This window comes from Branchiostoma lanceolatum, chromosome 8 (genome assembly GCF_035083965.1).
Source record: "Branchiostoma lanceolatum isolate klBraLanc5 chromosome 8, klBraLanc5.hap2, whole genome shotgun sequence".
Lineage (NCBI taxonomy): Eukaryota > Metazoa > Chordata > Leptocardii > Amphioxiformes > Branchiostomatidae > Branchiostoma > Branchiostoma lanceolatum.
In genome coordinates, this window is record NC_089729.1 from 18924140 (window position 1) to 18941716 (window position 17577).

The window sequence follows — 17577 nt, forward strand, 5'->3', positions numbered from 1 at the left end:
AACGACCGTGCGTCCACTCTGAGTCTACTCAAACCCTTCTTTCACATGGCAGACGACGATGAAGTTTTTCATATCGGAGGAACGCCCAGGTCCGGGACAACGTCGTCTTCGGAGGAGGATTCGCTCATGAAGAGTCTTAACAAGAAAAACAAGAAGATAACAGCGCATGCGCAGACGAGAAAGGAGTCTTGCGGGAGGGAAACCAAGGAACAACAGAATTCGAGAGAAAGTCGCACGGAGAGATGGGTGGAGAGTGTCTCACAACTGAGCCAAGATAGGAATACACAGAGTTAAAATTGATCATAAACACCATGCAACCATCTTAAAATATTATATTACAAAAGAAGTTAGTACATTACTGTGCCTCTTTCAAGTATGCTTAATAAGTTTATGATTAGATACTCATCCTTTATATCACAACCACTTACTTTAGAAAACAAAGTTTTATTTCTTAAAAAACAACAATATTTCTCTCTTCATAAACAGTGACAATGAAACATAATGTACACACAGAACTGTAAATAACGAAGTGTCAAATCAACAGTGTATAACGAATTCCACAATGCTTAAACATTTCTATGAGTAGTTAATGTGAATTCACAATTTTCACACAAACACCTCTTGTCAATACGCTGAATTAAGCACTTCAGGCATTAAAACATGTTAAACACAAAGCGTATGTTGCCTCATAGAAAATATAGATCTGTCATAGGCAACATGATAAAATATGCATGTTCATATCATTGATAGCATTGAGCAAGCAAGCAATCGCACCAACTTTAGGGCCCGGTCACACTTATATTCAAGTTTTTTGACGAAGCTTCAGATGCGAGCCTGATAGTGTATATTACTTGGTCTAGGCAAAGTCTGAGGGGAAGAAGTTGTTTACTACTTTGATCCACCGTTGTGCAGCCTGCATATTGAGCTCAATAAATGACTTCTTCGGTCCTAAACTTTACCTTAACCAAAAAAAACAAACAATACATACAGTACATATACGAACAGGTTTAAACAGACCCTAAGGGCGTATGGGCACCACTATATAAACGGTCATAATGCACTTTTATTTTCCACATGTGCAGGTTAGGTCAAGTTTGGTGCCTTTTGTAAACTGTTAAAAGCAATACTGGCCGACGGAGGCCATATATATATATATATAAACGCAACCCTTAAGTGACAAAATAGAAAATAACTCTTCATATGCCATGAAAACTCCGTTATGTACACAATTGACAAAAATAATCACGTCATAATCGACGATCGTCATGGTTTTTTCATATCCACGAACAAACTTTAAAGTTTTAATTATCACTTTCAGCTTCGTCTCTCGTAGACATACTTCAGACATATACTAAATTCAACTTGAAATAAAAAAAAATCGGCTTTTTGGCGCTTCTCTCTTGGCCACATAGATTGTATTTACCACGAAACTGTTTTACATCACAGAGTAACGTATGTAATTCACGTCAACGTTCGGACGTATTCGAACAACTCTGCGCTTACGTGCAAACATTCGAACGAGTATACGAACGCACGTTCGAATGTTGACGGAAATGACGTACACCACCTCTGTGATTTCTATTTTTCTGGTGCATGCGGTTTTTGTAGGTCCGCATATGTCCATTGGCTTGACTTTAGAGGAAAGTAGGAATGAAATAACCATCTTCATATCAAACGTACATGTGTTCTCTGCATTATGTAGGGCTTAATAGGTGGTCTTGAGTCGAGTCCATTACTGCTAAGATGTCATGACGGTCCGCTAGTCCTTCCACTTCCGGTCGCCTGTACGGGAGTTGAACAAGTAGCCTCTGCCGGTGTCTGTGGAAGAAAGGCGAAGAAATTAGTTAATGATTCAGTGTTCTATTTGTATAATCTATTTGTCAAATCAATCTCCAAGTAAATGAATCGGTCAGGGTATATGTCAGTGTCTGTTTCTTGCGGTCTTTACTGCGTTTCTACGCCCCTTTCTTGAGAACTATACGCTTTTGTGTTTTTCTCTCCCGCTAACCGTCACTAGACAAAAATAGGAATGTAGAAAAAAAACAGCAACAGGCACACAAAATATCCCCTGGCGAATGTATCTCCGCTGGGATTATCTGTAAAGGACAATTAAAAAGGTTGGGAGGGGGGGGGGGGCATTTTTACTTTTTTATGCCATACCCGGGCCGCCAAAACGTTCGATACGGGTGTTCAGGACCGGGTGATAACTTTGGGTTATCACACGGGCTTCCATGGAATATATTTAGAATGCATTTATTTCGAGTGCGCCACTATCGAAACTTTGAATACTGGATTCGGTGGTTGGCATCTGATGCTGTTACAATTTTTGTTCGAGGACACCAACTTTTCTCAACTTCCGCGCATGTGCATTGAAATGTGTGTTTTCTTGAGTAGGTATGACATAACTATAATACAACACGGGGGATTCCGTATCATCCTCGGTCCCAGCCCTCCCGCGGGTCGGATCGCCCTCTGGCTGTCAGACGATTCGATTCGCGGTCAGGCTGGTACCTCGGGTAATACGGACTACCCCGTGTTGCATTCTTTATCTTACAGATTAGAAATACAACGTAGTCTAAAGTTTACAAGAATTGCCAGTATAAAACGGTACCTACCAGGGTCTCTGGCCTGTCCGTCAAAGGTGGACCCGTCCAGCGCGATGGTTTCAACATCGGAGTCACGGTTGGTCTGGAATGTAAATAACATTTCTCTAAGAACATCTTAACGCATCAGACCTAATAAATTTTTCAACCGTTTTCAGAACAACAGTTACAGATAGCCGAACATGGCCTCCCGACCTTCCTGCAATCATTGTCAATCAATTTCAAAATCATTCGACTGTGCGTGGTTGGAACGTCTGCAATGGGTGGACTGGTGGTTGGGAGTAAGCCAGTAGTGGTCTGGGTGGTAACTGGTTATTTCGCTACATTACACAAAGGTCTTTCGCGGATGTCCGATTCCATTCATCGACAATACGTAAGTGTTTGTCGTAAAACCATTTCTAACGTTACCAGTCTACCTATAGAGCAATAACGTTCAAATTTAGCGAAACAACTAACCATGTAGGGAAAGAACTTGTGCCATGTAGCGAAAAGTACTGTAGCGAATTGACATTGTAACGAAACAACCTGTAACCGTCGGTGTGTTTGGGGAGTCAAATTTGACTCTTAATCTAAACCTGGTCAGTCTGCTTTTGGTCTACCATCTACCTTGGTTGGCTTGTGGTCGGGAGCCATGTTAGGCCGGGGCTTGTAGTATGAATGAAAATTCAACGTAATCAAACTGACACATCAGGCCGATATCAGCTGAAATTCCTCACCTTGGTTGTCTTGGGTGCGTTAACGTTGTCTGAAAAAAGAAAAACCATGACCTGTTAATATCCCAATTTATACCAAAGTGTACTTGTATTGCTGCATTGTCGCGAAAATAAGGAAACTAACATACCGGACGACAACAAAAACATTGACCGTAGATCCGACTGTAATGAACTTATATGAAAAGAAAAAGAAACTGAATGCAAATAAAAATGAAAAATAGATTCAAAAATACAAATGTAAGAAAAACCTGTTCAAAAGATACTATTGATCGGCAATCATAAAATAATATATTAATTAAAGAGGGAAAATTATCCAAAAATGATTAAGCACACTTACTACGTGGCGCTTTGAACTTGCCGGCAGCCACGACCACGGCCGCGGAATTTCCCAGGCCGTCCTTCCATTTCCGCTGTCCCGTCTTCGTGTTGTAGTAGTATTCCCTGCCCGTCCCTGGAATAGGTAAGGAAAGTCTGTATCAATACCTGTATCTTTACCACCATAGATGAATCGCTTATACAACCACCATTTTGCGGCCGTTGCACAGCAGAAACATCCATTAGCCGACGAGTCTGTGAGCTCTAAATGACTCTTTTTGTCGAAATACGCCAGGCGTTTTCTCAGTTATCGTGCGGGATCTAGAAATTAACGGTGATTTCAGGAATCGGCCGTTACTCGCCGGACACCAAAACCTGCCTCCCAATCTAGTGATTTTTCAACGGCGATTTTGCTGAGGTCACAGAGTTAGAAGCTCGCTAGTAGCTCGCCCGGGCATTGTCGATATTTGTTCAGCATTGTGGTGTCAATTTTAGATCGTTTTCATCTTAAAAATCAGACTGAAAGCCAATTTCTTAATTTCTGATATATGATATTCGTCTTGTTATGAACCTCTCACTGTGTTTACAAAACATAGTGTTGCGCAAGCATCACCAGATTGTGATGTTATATGCCCTTCCGTTTTGTAATATTCAGAATTCTATCAAATTACGGTTTGTTATTTACAGAAATTTTCGTGTTACGTACTGTCGTCCACTGCTTCTCCGTCAAACTCAGTTCTGTCGATGTACACAACATCCGCCTTCCTCTTCGGAGGTGGCTGCTGTAAGAAAAGGTCCAAAAAAACCATTCAAGCTCTTTGCAATACAGAATCCTGTTTTCATGCCTCGATATTTTCAAACGTTGTTTTTTCAATAAATCGGTTACTCGAACAACTTCAAAACTTCGTGTTTACGGAACGTACCCTGTTGCATGCTTGAGTAACCCTTGGATTGCGTATTTTGTTTACAGGATGCATAAATGGACGCAACTTGTGCTGTTACTCGAGAGATTAAGGATGACGACATTATCATTCTAGTTGCTAACGATCGCAACAGCGAACATCTTCTTTCTAGAGTTGGTTGCGTTTGTACTTCTAATACTTTGGTTAGGAAAAAAAGATATGTCATACGGGACAAAATGACAAGAACATTGACACGATGCAATTCTATTTTGGCAATGAACTATCATAATAATGCTAATGTGTGGTAATGAAATTAATGACCACAGTCATATTTACCTTAGTAGCGTTGTTGACTGGCACAGCAGTGATTACTAAACCAAAACAAAAATCGAAATATGATAGTCAGAAAAACAAACAAAGCAATGTCACCAAGGCCATTAACGTTGTACGTCTCCACCGAAAACGGGAACTTTTAAGAGATAGTTATACAGTACGTACAAACCTTATAGCAAACATACAGATACCGTTATTTAGATATAAGTGTCTACTGACAAGTTGAAATGTGACGAGAGTTTTACATATGTGTATGACAAATGATAAGAATAAAGAAGATAAATCCTCTTACGTGGTGAAGACCACCTCTGCTGCTTCTCAGGCTTGTCCTTCACGCTGTCTTTCTTTGAGATTTTTCTATCAAACAGAAACCACATCTTTTTACTCAAGCTGATAAAAGCTGAAGTACATTTGCATACTAGTAAAACAATAAAACAAGACAAAGAGAGAGAGAAACAAAGACAGATTGAAGAACATGAATGAAGACTGACGGTGAGACATATTATATATAGAGATAAAGACGGAGACAAAGAGATGGCGAGAGAGAGAGAGAAAGAGAAATACAAAGACCGAGAGGTAGAGAGAGACGGGAAGAGACAGAGGGAGGGAAGCATAGATGAACAAGAAGAGGACTAGTCGACTGAAAGTGGACCTACCCCTTGTTCCTCTTCCTCCTACACCACAGCACCAGAGCGATGATGAGTGCCACCGCCAGCACGAAGAAGATGCAGCTGAGCACGACCAGCGCGATGGATGCCGGGTACTGGATCCAGGTGGTGGTGGTCGTGCCGTCGTCATAGTCCTGCACGGTGATGGAGTCCGTGATGGTCAGGCCGGAACCTACAGGTGCAACATGGATTTTATGTTTAGATGTTCATTGTAACATGATGTATACAATGTGTTATGAACATTTGTATGCTAAGTTCATTTATTGTGACACTTGGTGTATTCTTAAGTGTATGGGAGGGTAACTTGTAAACCTGTTTTTCGATCCCTTTCAATGGGTCACATGAGTTTTCAGAGGTGTTTGAGCAGTAGGTTGTTATCCACTGTGACTTTAACATGGTACCGGAAATCTGAGCCGATCACGATCGTTCCACCACATTTGATCCCCAAACAAAAGTAAGGTGTCTATTGACATACGTTGCATCGTTAGTCTATCGTTAACCATTCTATTTTTTTTCTTTTGTCAAAAGCACAACACATGTATAAAGAAAAGAGCTGGCATTATAGAGGATTTTTAGTATATGTACCCTATTGCCAGTTCCTGCTAAACCTACAGAAACGTTGACTGAGTCTGACCTGTGATGGTGCTGAGCATCTCGGAGTCCGTGAAAAACTCCTTGTTGTTGTTGATGCCGGCCGCAGTGTCCGCGTTGTCATTCCGCACTCCGTACACACGGGCTACCACCTCACTGTGAACATTCAAAATAATGTGAACATCATGCCACGCAAAAGGGTAGATGATATCAGTCGAAATCCTGTATCGCGCTTCTTTGTTTATGTCCTTTGGTCACCAATTCGTTAGACTTAGATTGAGTGTCGTCATGTTCTCAAGGCGCTTTTGTCCGAAAGTTTTAATTGTTACAATACTGGTCAGTCCAAAGATGGCCCTTGCCCTGTAAGACGCTATGTCTATGGTGCCCCAAGTGCGGCCTTACATGTATATAACGTTATCCCATTTACATAAGGCAGTAGATCATGAATACAATACTATGCAGGTGATAACAATAGAACCGTTAACAGGAGGGGGCATCATCTTAAAACCGTGGGGGGGGGGGGTGTGGTAGTACCTACCCTTGAGTAGTGAGCAGCCTCCTCCTGTTGGTGGTAATGACCGACACGTCCTTCCTGGTGATGTAGGCAAGGCCGCACCTGGCTGTGGCGTACTGCGTGCGCAGGATAGTGGTCATCTGAAGGAGGGAAAGAATCAATCAATCAATCAATCAATCAATCAATCAATTAGTTAATTTACCAACCAACAAACCAATCAATCAATCAACCAACCAGTGAATGAATGAATGAATGAATCAATCAAGTGATCAATCAATCTATATCAACCTGGTACAGTAATACAATACAAATATGTTACTTTTACACGAAACAAGATTAATTTGTCTTAGATTACTATTAAGAATAACAGACAATTCGCAGATGACACATATAACTGTATATAATATATAATTGGGGATGGGACACTTGTACTGGTTGTTTACCACACAGTTTCAAATTAATACGTTAAGTTCCAGTATAACACATCCAATATGGCTCACCACACCATGTAGTCACGTGAGAACAAACACCAATCAAACCTACCTTGCTCATGAACGTGTCCTTCTTGGTCCAGAACTATTTTGATCATCCAATATGGCAGACAACATGACGTCATAGTCACGTGAGTGGAAACACCAATCAAACCTACCCCGCTGAAGAAAATTTCCTTCTTGGTCCAGAACTCGTTTGATAATTCAACATGGCGGACAACACGACGCCATAGCGACACCAAACAAACCCTACCTCGCTCAAGAACGTGTCCTTCTTGGTCCAGACCTCTTTTAATAATTCAACATGGCGGGCAACATGACGTCATAGCACGTCATAGTCAAACACCAAACAAAACCTACCTCGCTCAAGAATGTGTCCTTCTTGGTCCAGAACTCGTTTAATAATTCAACATGGCGGACAACGCGACGTCATAGCGACACCAATCAAACCTAGTACTAGTACCCTCGCTCAAGAACGTGTCCTTCTTGGTCCAGAACTCGTTTAATAATTCAACATGGCGGACAACACGATGTTATAGCGACACAAAACAAACCCTACCTCGCTCAAGAACGTGTCCTTCTTGGTCCAGAACTCGTTTAATATTTCAACATGGCGGACAACGCGACGTCATAGCGACACCAAACAAACCCTACCTCGCTCAAGAATGTGTCCTTCTTGGTCCAGACCTCGTTGAATAATTCAACATGGCGGACAACACGACGTCATAGCGACACCAAACAAACCCTACCTCGCTCAAGAACGTGTCCTTCTTGGTCCAGAACTCGTCCTCGGTCATGGCCAGCTCGATGTCCACCAGGGTGGTGTAGGGGTCGTAGGCGTCGATCCTGACGGTGGTCTGGGACGACAGGGCCGGGGAGCCGCCGTCAGTTCCCGTCATGGTCATGAGATAGGCGTTCAGGGTAGCCAGCGTCTGGTCGACGACTAGCCGGATGTTTCCTGGTAAAACGTCCGAGATTCTGTTAATCGTTTCAATTCTTTGAGTTGGAAAACAGTTTATTTCTCATTATGTTTGTCGCCTGTGTCGCGCATGAAATTGGTATCTTGTTTTACAAACGTCTATTCCATGACTAGGCGGATGCTCTCTTTTGATTATGTCAAACGATTTTCAACGAGATTCGGTAAGTCAACTAGCTAGAAAATGAGCAAGGTTTTCTTGCCTATATTGAGAAAGAACGTCGCGTTTCAGAAGAACATTTTTTTAAGATAATTCAATCGTTCAATATAAAGTGATTATGTGGTCGTTTTATAAGAAAACACGCCAGGCAGGTGTAATCAAAATCTAACGAGAAAAGCTGTTTGCTAGAACGGAGGTGCTTCATAGTCCGTCAAAGATGATATTCGAAACATACATGTATATTATTAAAACATCTCTCTATGCAAAAGACATGAGATTGTATTGACATTGCAAATTTTCTTATCATCATGCACGATTTGTATATTTGAGCATTTTGCGTAATGAAATCGTTAGGATAGTGACTGAGAATTCCTACCGGTTGATGTGTCCAGCTCGAACAGAGTGGGGTACTCGGCGGACTCCCCGTACGTCACCGTTCCGCTGGTGCCTTCGTCCGCGTCCGTGGCGCTAATTGTCACGATGGCCTGTCCGAAGTCACTAGTCGTGCCGCACTCCCCGCTGAAGTGCGTGTACAAAATAGCATCAGTCATTTGGATGTTTATCTTAAACTTTCTTTTTCTGCAATAGCCATTGGTGAACAGAACGTCTTAGATAAATTTAAAACAAGATGTTCAGGGCGTTCATGTGAAACGTATTTTGGTTTTTGAAAAACCAGCCAGAGCGATGCGCTAAACAAGCTTCTGCGTTACATGTATACATGGAAAGCCGAAAGGTAGTTATTAATACCTGTTGGCCGATAGAGATACAAGTGTAAGGTATAATCTAAGTCATATCTGCTGACAAAGCTTAAGAACGATGTCCTAGTACAAACAACAAACTGTATCTAACGAAAATGATTAGAACAATAATTGTTACAAAATCACGCTCTAAAATATACGGCAACTCATTGAAATGTTATGGCTAACATTCAGACTTACATATTTCAGCTCACAAACTTAGACAGTTTTGCATTCGCTCTAAGACACCCTGAATTGCTTGAAAGCATCGCCCCTAAACCGCTAGTAGTTCATATACTTCTTCAATGAGATTGTAAAACTATAAAACAGATTGTGTCGGTCACCTGTAGAAGCTGCTGATGAAGACTGGAGTGTTGTCGTTCACGTCTGTGATGTCGACGAAGATGGTCGCCTCTGCAGACAGGGCGGGCGGGCCGGCACTGCTGGCGATCACCACGAACTGGACGGCGTCGTCAGTCTCTCGGTCAGGGGGGAAGAGAACCTGCCGAGATAAAAAGCGAGGAATATAGTTATCATGTTTGAGATGATTTTTATACTATTAATTGAAAAAATCAACACGGAAGACAGAAACGGTTGGAAGAGCAGTAAAGGAAAATTAGTGCCGGCTGATAAGCACGTAATATTGGTGATGAAAATACCAAGAAACACTTTTCGGGCCACGGATTGAAACAGTTTCTAGATCATTGGCATTGCATTGTGCTTTCCTCACCTTTCAAGACATTCAAACATGATATATACATACCATAAATTTCAAAAGCTGTTTAAATTATGCTAAGGCATAGAGTACTAGTGCAATTGACGGCCACATACAAACGTATTTTTTTTGCGAAAAAAAATCTGTTCAATAACACGTGTACAAGAAATCCAATATCCAATTATTTAATCATTTCTACGGAAGTGCTAATAGCTGCTTACCGTGATAGCCCCAGAGCTGGAGTTGGAAATCTGAAACAGGGTGGTCGCCTGGGCTCCGTTGTGCTCCGTGGCAGTGGAGATCGCAAACGTTACAGCACCTGGAAATATTTGCCACAGTTGAAATTGAGTTTTTTGGGTGAAATTTTGTGTCTATTTTGTCAATTGTAGTTAAATATGTCAACTTGTGCCTCTTGATCTGAGCATGAACCGTTGGTTTGATTTGACAACAAACGCAGTCAATTCAAATACAAATCACCCAATACCAACTATTTTGTGCTCAACAACATTTAAAGAGCAAAGCCACACACACACACATACAAACACACACACACACACACACACACACACACACACACACACATACATACACTCACGCACACACAGAAAGAGAAAGACATGGAGAGAGAAAAAGAGAAAAGTCAAAACAATACTTCACTTTCTTTTGAGTGACATAACTATTACAAACCTATGACGCTTATCTTCTTATTCTTCTTCGTTATTATATGCTTTACATGGAAGAGTGCATGGAAGAGTGTAAGAGTGGGACGAGTAAAGACATTTACTGAGTGATAACGCTGGTAAACAAGCTGTTCGTACCTCCGGTGGGGACGACAGGTGAGGCTGAAAAGGCGATCTGTCCCCCCGCCACGCCTGCGTACACCGTCCCCACGGCCGTCCCCATGGCGGAGTTCTCCGCCACGCTGAAGCTGTAGGTGTTGGACGGGATGAAGGTCAGACCCGTGGTGCTGGCGTCTGCGTGGAAACAAAGCCGCAGGTTTATTCATTTAGTGGTTTAGCCTACATGCAGATACATACAACCAAAGTTGCTCAACTCTCTAATAGCATCAAGGTCTGGTCACATTTGTTGTATATTATGTACAAGTTATTCTTTGGATGTTCAGCGAGGCTATGACAGAAGTACACGTCATCAAGGGTCTGCGACAATCTATTTCGTCACAAGACATGCTGAATTTCCTTTGAAACACCCGCGACTATACCCTCAATTACATTTGCCGAAATAGAGTTGTCAACAACGACAGTGATCAGGGTCTTGGACTATGTGGTTTTGACTAGAGACGATGATTTGGAAAGAAAGTAGATGTATGTTTGGCTCCACAATTATAACATCATCTTCTACCATGGGAATTATTTTAGGCATAGGGGAATTCAATCTGGTATATTTTGAGAATTAAACTTCACATTTAGATTTAGAAAGCTTTTCCACATTCAAATTTTGATATCGAAAGAATGGTAAGCTACAGACCTTGAACTTGCACGTAGACGTATGTGACGGTGGTGTACTGCGTGCCGTCTGTCACCCACACCTCCAGCGTGTAGAACTCCGTCACCGCGTCATCCAGGGTGTTCTCAACCCGCACGTCACCGGTGCTGTCAATCAATCAATCAATCAATCATTTAATCTACCAATCAATCAATACATCAATCAATCAATCATTTGATCTACCAATCAATCGATCCGTCAGGAAAAATCAAACAATCTACCAATCAATATATAGTCAATCAATATATAATCAATCAATCAATCTATCAAATGATCTATCAATCAATCTATAATTTAAACTATTTATCAATCTATAGCTTATAGGTAAAATGTTTTATCAGAAAAAGAGAAACGTACAGAAGTTGAATGACAACTTGTAACTGTGTTTCGGTAAATTTTAGTTGATCTATTTCACATTTAAAGCATGTTAAAGAACCCAACACACATATCAATAAGATATGGGACCAATTTCGGTGCGAGTGGATTAAATCAATCTGTCCAGATATGCAGCTTGTACTGTTCAATTTAAACCTGGTGTGTTACGCCCTTAGGCGGTTTACCGTTGATGCAATACAAAGAAAACCTACCTGTCTATGCTGAAGTCGGTGTTCGTGTTGCCCGTGACGATGGAGTAGGACATGACGTTGTTCGGCGAGATGTCGGCATCCGTGCACACCACGGTCTGTATGATGGAGTTCGTCAGTGCGTCATCGGATACAAGAACACTGTAAAAATTCAAATCAAAATAAATCTTTATTAAGCTTTCTGAAAAAAGTCCGCACCGGCTTGGGTAGATGCAAGCTATCAGTGTGGTCTTACCCAGCTTGTAACTAAGTTACCTAGTGTACAATTTTGGTGTGTTACGCCAAAGGCAGTTAACCGTTTATGCAAAACAAGCAAAAAAAGCAACAACGTGCAAAGTCATTTCTGTACATTATAGGATATAAAGTTGCACAAATGCATAATGAAAATTACACATATCAGTACATTAAATGGAGGAATGTTAGAGTAGTAATCCACTGTCCACGTTCTACAAGTTGATTTACAAATATGCTTGGAAGAGGAGGGGGCTTACGCCAGTCGTTCATAAAGCCTCGTGTCCAGAGTAACTGGGTGAGGTAGGTGAGCTATTTAGTCGAAAGAAGAAAGTCTGAGCAATTCTTTTGAAAATTCTGGTGACATCAATTCTTTTTAGTTGCCAATGGAAAACTGTTCTTTCTTTGAAATTACAATTTAGTATACACGCGATAAGGTGTTTCAGACCTGTAGAATGTTGGACAGTCCGGAGCGTTGTCATTGAGATCGCTGACGGTGATGAGGACCGTAGCCGTGTCGAGGGTAGTGCCGCCGTCGTCCGCGGTGAGCACCAGGGTGTAGGAGGCCGTGGTCTCCCTGTCCAGGACCGCAGCGGTGGAGATCAGCCCCGAACTCGAGTCCAGGATAAAGTGGTTGAGTTCGTTCCCAGAGGTGATGTTGTAGCTGATAGTTCCTATGATGTCAGAGAGAAAAAAACGTTTGAAGTCTTTTGGCATTTTCAATGTATAGACCGGCTTTTCAGTCCAGTTCTTTCTAAAGATTGTATATTATAGCAATGTCTGTCAAATACGGTAAATCTATCGACGGAATATCAAGCTACCCTTTAAACGTACAAATCCAACCCAACAAACCAACCAACCAACAGTTAAATAACTCAACAAACAAACAAACGAACAAAAAGCGTATCAATCAATCAATCAATTAATCAATAAATCAATCAATCAATGAATCAATCAATTATCGAACAAACCAACAATTTAGCGTATGAGCAATAAACTACCTACCAAACAACTAAAATAAAAACTAAAACTACATCGATAACGAACAGCAACTAAGAAGGTAACATTTGCAAGCATGATTACCTTCAAATGGTATATATGATAACAAACTACTGCTCTGTTTTATTCTTCCTCCAACACATTTATATATGTATTGACACTAGGCCCTTCCAGCACTTGATAAATAGTAAAATCTAACACCACAGGGTGTTTGCTACTTTACAAGTAACCATGGAGGCAGTCATCTGGTCCAGGTCACTGACCTTTTATATTTGTTTGAAAAAGAAGAAGAAAATGAGCAAAAATAATATAATTCGCCTCCATGAAGGTAAGCACAATCAATGACTCACCGTCCGCTCCGCTATCACTGTCAGTAGCGGCCACTGACGTCACAAGGGTCCCCGTGGACTGGTTCTCTACAACAGTGGCCGAGTAGGTGGTCGCCGTGAAGGCCGGTGGGAATTCATTCACACCTGGCATAAGAACGATTTAAAAAAACACATTGGTTTATCGTCTTTTGTAATCTCCTAACAGATGTAAGGTCCCAGCTCAATCTCTGTGTTCCGTCTTATTACATTACCGCAAGGTTCATACCACTATCATTATGCATGAAAACTACACCTTGCGCCTAGAAAAAAAAGAGACACACCTGTCACCACCACCGCCACCTCAGCAGTCACAGCCACACCACTGACGTCACTAACGGACACGTCCAACAGATAACTCGTAGTTGTCTCATAGTCCAATGTCTGTCCTGTCGCCACGGTTACTATCCCAGCAGTAGACACCTCGAACTTCCCTTCTGTGTTCCCAGCAGTGATGCTATAGGTGAGGGCGTTGTTGGTGGTGTCAATGTCGGCGTCCGTACAAAGGACCCAGGCCACCAGGGTACCTGATAAGTGCACACAAACACAGATTAGTCTCTAGAGTTTTGGGAGGCGTTTCAGATTGTCTTGTTTTATAGACTGTTTTAGCTCTATACCTGAGACAGATATTTAAGGCCAGAAATGGTCTTACAATTACGGCAGTGACCTTAAGGAGTTTGTAAAAGAACAGCAAGCTATTGAGAGACCCAACAGTTGAGCTATGCAGTTGAGCTATGCGATATTGCTAGTTCAGATACTACCTATAGGGAAGGCGGTTCACAATACAAAAAGATCATAAGCCGCTGTCTTGGCTCTCAGAAGATTTTTTGAATGGTGATTAACACTAACAATAAACATTCAATCGCCACCATGGCAATAATTTAATTGCCCACCTTGTAACTGTAGTGATGTGATTTGATGTAGTATCATTATGGTGCACATCTTTTTCTGTAATGCTGTTCCGTTACAGATATTTCGCTATTTGATTTTTCTGACATCATAACACTCTGACTCGTATTGTATTGTTTTGTTTGATATGGATTAATCAAACAAACCCAAACAAAAACAGACAGAATGTTAACGCACTTGAGTTTAGGAACGCGTATAAGCGCCGCCATTAAAGAAGAAATTAATCACTCTTCAGTTAAACAAGAGAAAGAAATTAAAGGAAGATGATGAGATACTTGCAGAGAAGAATTATGATAACGTTCTTTTGAAGCACAAATTCCAAGGTGTATTGTGTATTGTGTAGTTTCAACCCATTCGGGCTAGGCTGCTAAGGTTTTCATTCATTAATCTAATCTTTCATTCCTCACTCCCTTTCTTCCGTGTTCATTCATTCGTTCCTTCCTCCCTCCCCCAATTTGCATGGTTAATTCATTCACTCATTACCTGCGCTGGTGTCCTCCGCTAGCGTCGACGTGTAGACGTCAGGTGAGCACACTGGACTGTTGTCGTTGACGTCACTAACGGTGACGGCCAGTGTGACGTCAGCAGTCCTTGCGGTGCTGCCCTGGTCAATGGCCCGGATGGCCAGACTGTAGGTGTCCAGTGTCTCCTTGTCCAGGGTGTCGGCCACAAACACTACGCCGGTGGTTTCATCGATGTTGAATTTTCCTAGATCACCGGAAGTGATGCTGTACCTGTAGGGAGAGATATGATTAGCACAGTGATATTCAGTAATGTATCAGAAAAGACGGGCATATGTGACTGTGCTTGAATCTCTAAAGTTACATGTTATATCAATTGAATTCATAGCATTTGTACTGTGGGATAAACCTGTTCTCTCACCCGAACCACATATGTGGTAAACGTAAAGAAACAAATAGCTTCGCGATCAATTATCTTTACTCCGGATATCACCATTTTCAATTTTTTCTCCTGCACGTCCCCGCCTTGCCTATCCCGTATGAATTAAGGTTATTATCATAGAAGAAATGCTTTACTTTGCAAATACGTTATTTACATTCTGTACTCTCTATACCCTTCGTCAAAGTGTGTGCAATTAGTTTGCATCAATGGAATGCAGTAGTCTCTACCAGACTAACCACACCGGCTATAGGGAGAACATATGCCGGGGGACTTTGGCCATGGAGGGTAACATTCGCAGCCGCAGTTAGGGTTGCAATATTGGAGCCTATCTCCGAAGCCGACTACCTTCATACAATTGACTCTATTTTGGTCAATTTCTACTATTTTCCCAGCGACCCGCGGAGGCTGGTAGAGCCTAGGAATACAGTGTTCTCACTTTATTTGTCCGTCCGATCCGCTGTCCTGGTCTGTCGCCAAAACAGTGTAGAGCTGACTTCCCAGCGCCGCGCTCTCGGCAATCGTCACGGCAAACGGGGAGCTGCTCGGAGACGTGAACACCGGGTCGTGCTCGTTAGCCGGGTCCACGTCGACGTAGACCGTGACCGTAGCCGTCCTCTGGTCGGCCCCGGTGGCCCCGTCGGTGCCGAGGACGGTCAGGGCGTACTGCGTGGTGGTCTCGTAGTCCAGCAAGGTGGTCGACTGCACGGTGATGAGACCGGTGGTCTGGCTGATGGTGAACACCCCGTCGGCATTTCCGGCGGAAATGACGTACCCGACGGTCCCGAAGGCGGCGTCGTCTGCGTCTGTTGCCGTGACAGTGATGACGTTATCTCCCACCTGTGAAATAATGCAACGTGTCTCAACTGTCGTCTGTGATCACAAGCTAGATGTTCAGTACTTTGATGGACATTTGTAGCATGCTTGAAAGATGCATTTGGCTAGACATTTTGTATCATCAAAAAATTGAGACATTTATGTTTCAAAGTATTCATATCAGAATTTCCCTCCAAGAGACAAACAAAATGTGATAGTATCAATTTTCCTACGTGCATACCGCTTATTACATGGGTTTATGTTTTCCTCTGATGCTGGCGTGCTAAGCCGAAGAGCGGTAATACCGGCTATATAGATACAGTTACTGATGCTCGTTTAATGATGTGAAATCTTATTATGTGGCAATGAGTAGTAGATACTTGCCTACAGCTCTAGGCCTGTATAATACTCCACAGTAAAACCAGTGAATAATTTTGAGCGTCAGATTGCATGATGTTTTGTTTACAGAAAAGATTAACTAACCAGAGCTGTGTCCTCATTAACGCTGGTCGTGTATGTAGCCGGGTTGAAGACGGGGGTGTTGTCGTTCACGTCTATGATGCTGACTGTAGCTGTGAACACCGCGGACCCCCCTCCTCCATCCGTGGCAGTCACCGTCACCTTAAACATTTCAACATCTTTTTTGATTAAATTTGCACAATTTGTGGTGTATGCACCTGTCTAAACTACATGACAATACCGTAACAGCAAAAGGAAAATGGAGCTCGCTGGACACTGCGTTCAACACCCCGAACTGCATGGTGGCAAGCGAGCTTATTCTGTGACAGCCAACACAAGGAAAACGGAAACTAGGCGAAGCGGGCACAAAGTTCTCTAATTAACACAATCAGGAGAAACACAAGACGCAGCAGTACAGCTGAGTTATAAACGCTGACGTATGACAAGGACGGGTGGTGTAAGGGTCTTCCCAAGTTGACGATGACAACTTATAGTATGTCGAACACCTATCATTGGGGTATTTTTTTTAGTTTTACCAGTGGACTAGCCTCCTGCTGTAGTGCTAGCACAACTTTGACGGCGGCCCGATGTGCATGGCAATAATAGACGTGATAAGAAATTCCAAGTTAAGATCTTAGAACGTGTATATCCTTGTCACTGTACGACAAACTATTGATTAGCAAATACAGACTGATATATAGGAAGGGGAAATTATTTATCACCGTGTAGACTTTGTCCTGTGTTTCGTAGTCCAGGGCAGTGGCCACCTTCAGTACGGCTGTATCAGGATCCAGTGTCAGCACTTGAGTTGTAGGGGTGGTGACATCTGAAAGGAAGGACAATCGATTGTTAGAATTCCTGTCGGCTGGATTATCGTCAAGTACAAGTATCACAAACCATAATTGATGACTGTAAAAAAAACATGACTGAAAATGTGTACACACCAAACAGTGTGTAGATAATTATACTTAAAAAAGAAAGCTTAAAATAACCAAAAACGAAAGGTGTTAGAAGTGTAAATGGTTGTTCAGATATGAAATATGCTACCTTCCTTTTATTCTCACACTGAACGAAACCTGGGCGTTACACAAAC

The 17577-nt window shown here is 42.1% G+C and overlaps 1 protein-coding gene across 1 annotated transcript; it reads right to left on the reverse strand.

The window, feature by feature from the left end:
* Nucleotides 1-996: 996 nt before the first annotated feature.
* On the reverse strand, nt 997-16264 carry LOC136439545 (cadherin EGF LAG seven-pass G-type receptor 2-like). The gene is made up of 23 exons (XM_066434965.1): nt 16259-16264; nt 15649-16049; nt 14793-15043; nt 13685-13927; nt 13386-13508; nt 12485-12710; nt 11809-11946; nt 11204-11328; nt 10537-10692; nt 9940-10037; nt 9348-9505; nt 8643-8785; nt 7880-8088; nt 6664-6779; nt 6169-6281; nt 5523-5706; nt 5159-5223; nt 4870-4904; nt 4338-4413; nt 3654-3767; nt 3320-3348; nt 2616-2688; nt 997-1818 (listed from the first exon to the last, which is right to left on the reverse strand). Exons 1-23 carry the CDS (start codon nt 16262-16264, stop codon nt 1760-1762), a joined length of 3141 nt encoding a protein of 1046 aa, XP_066291062.1. The 3' UTR covers nt 997-1759.
* Nucleotides 16265-17577: the final 1313 nt, after the last annotated feature.

Coding starts and splice junctions, on each gene's coding strand:
- LOC136439545 (XM_066434965.1), bottom strand. Junction 4,414..4,869: donor CAGTCAACAACGCTACTAAG/GTAAATATGACT, acceptor CTTTTCTTACAG/CAGCCACCTCCGAAGAGGAA. Junction 1,819..2,615: donor CGGACAGGCCAGAGACCCTG/GTAGGTACCGTT, acceptor TTTCTTCCACAG/ACACCGGCAGAGGCTACTTG.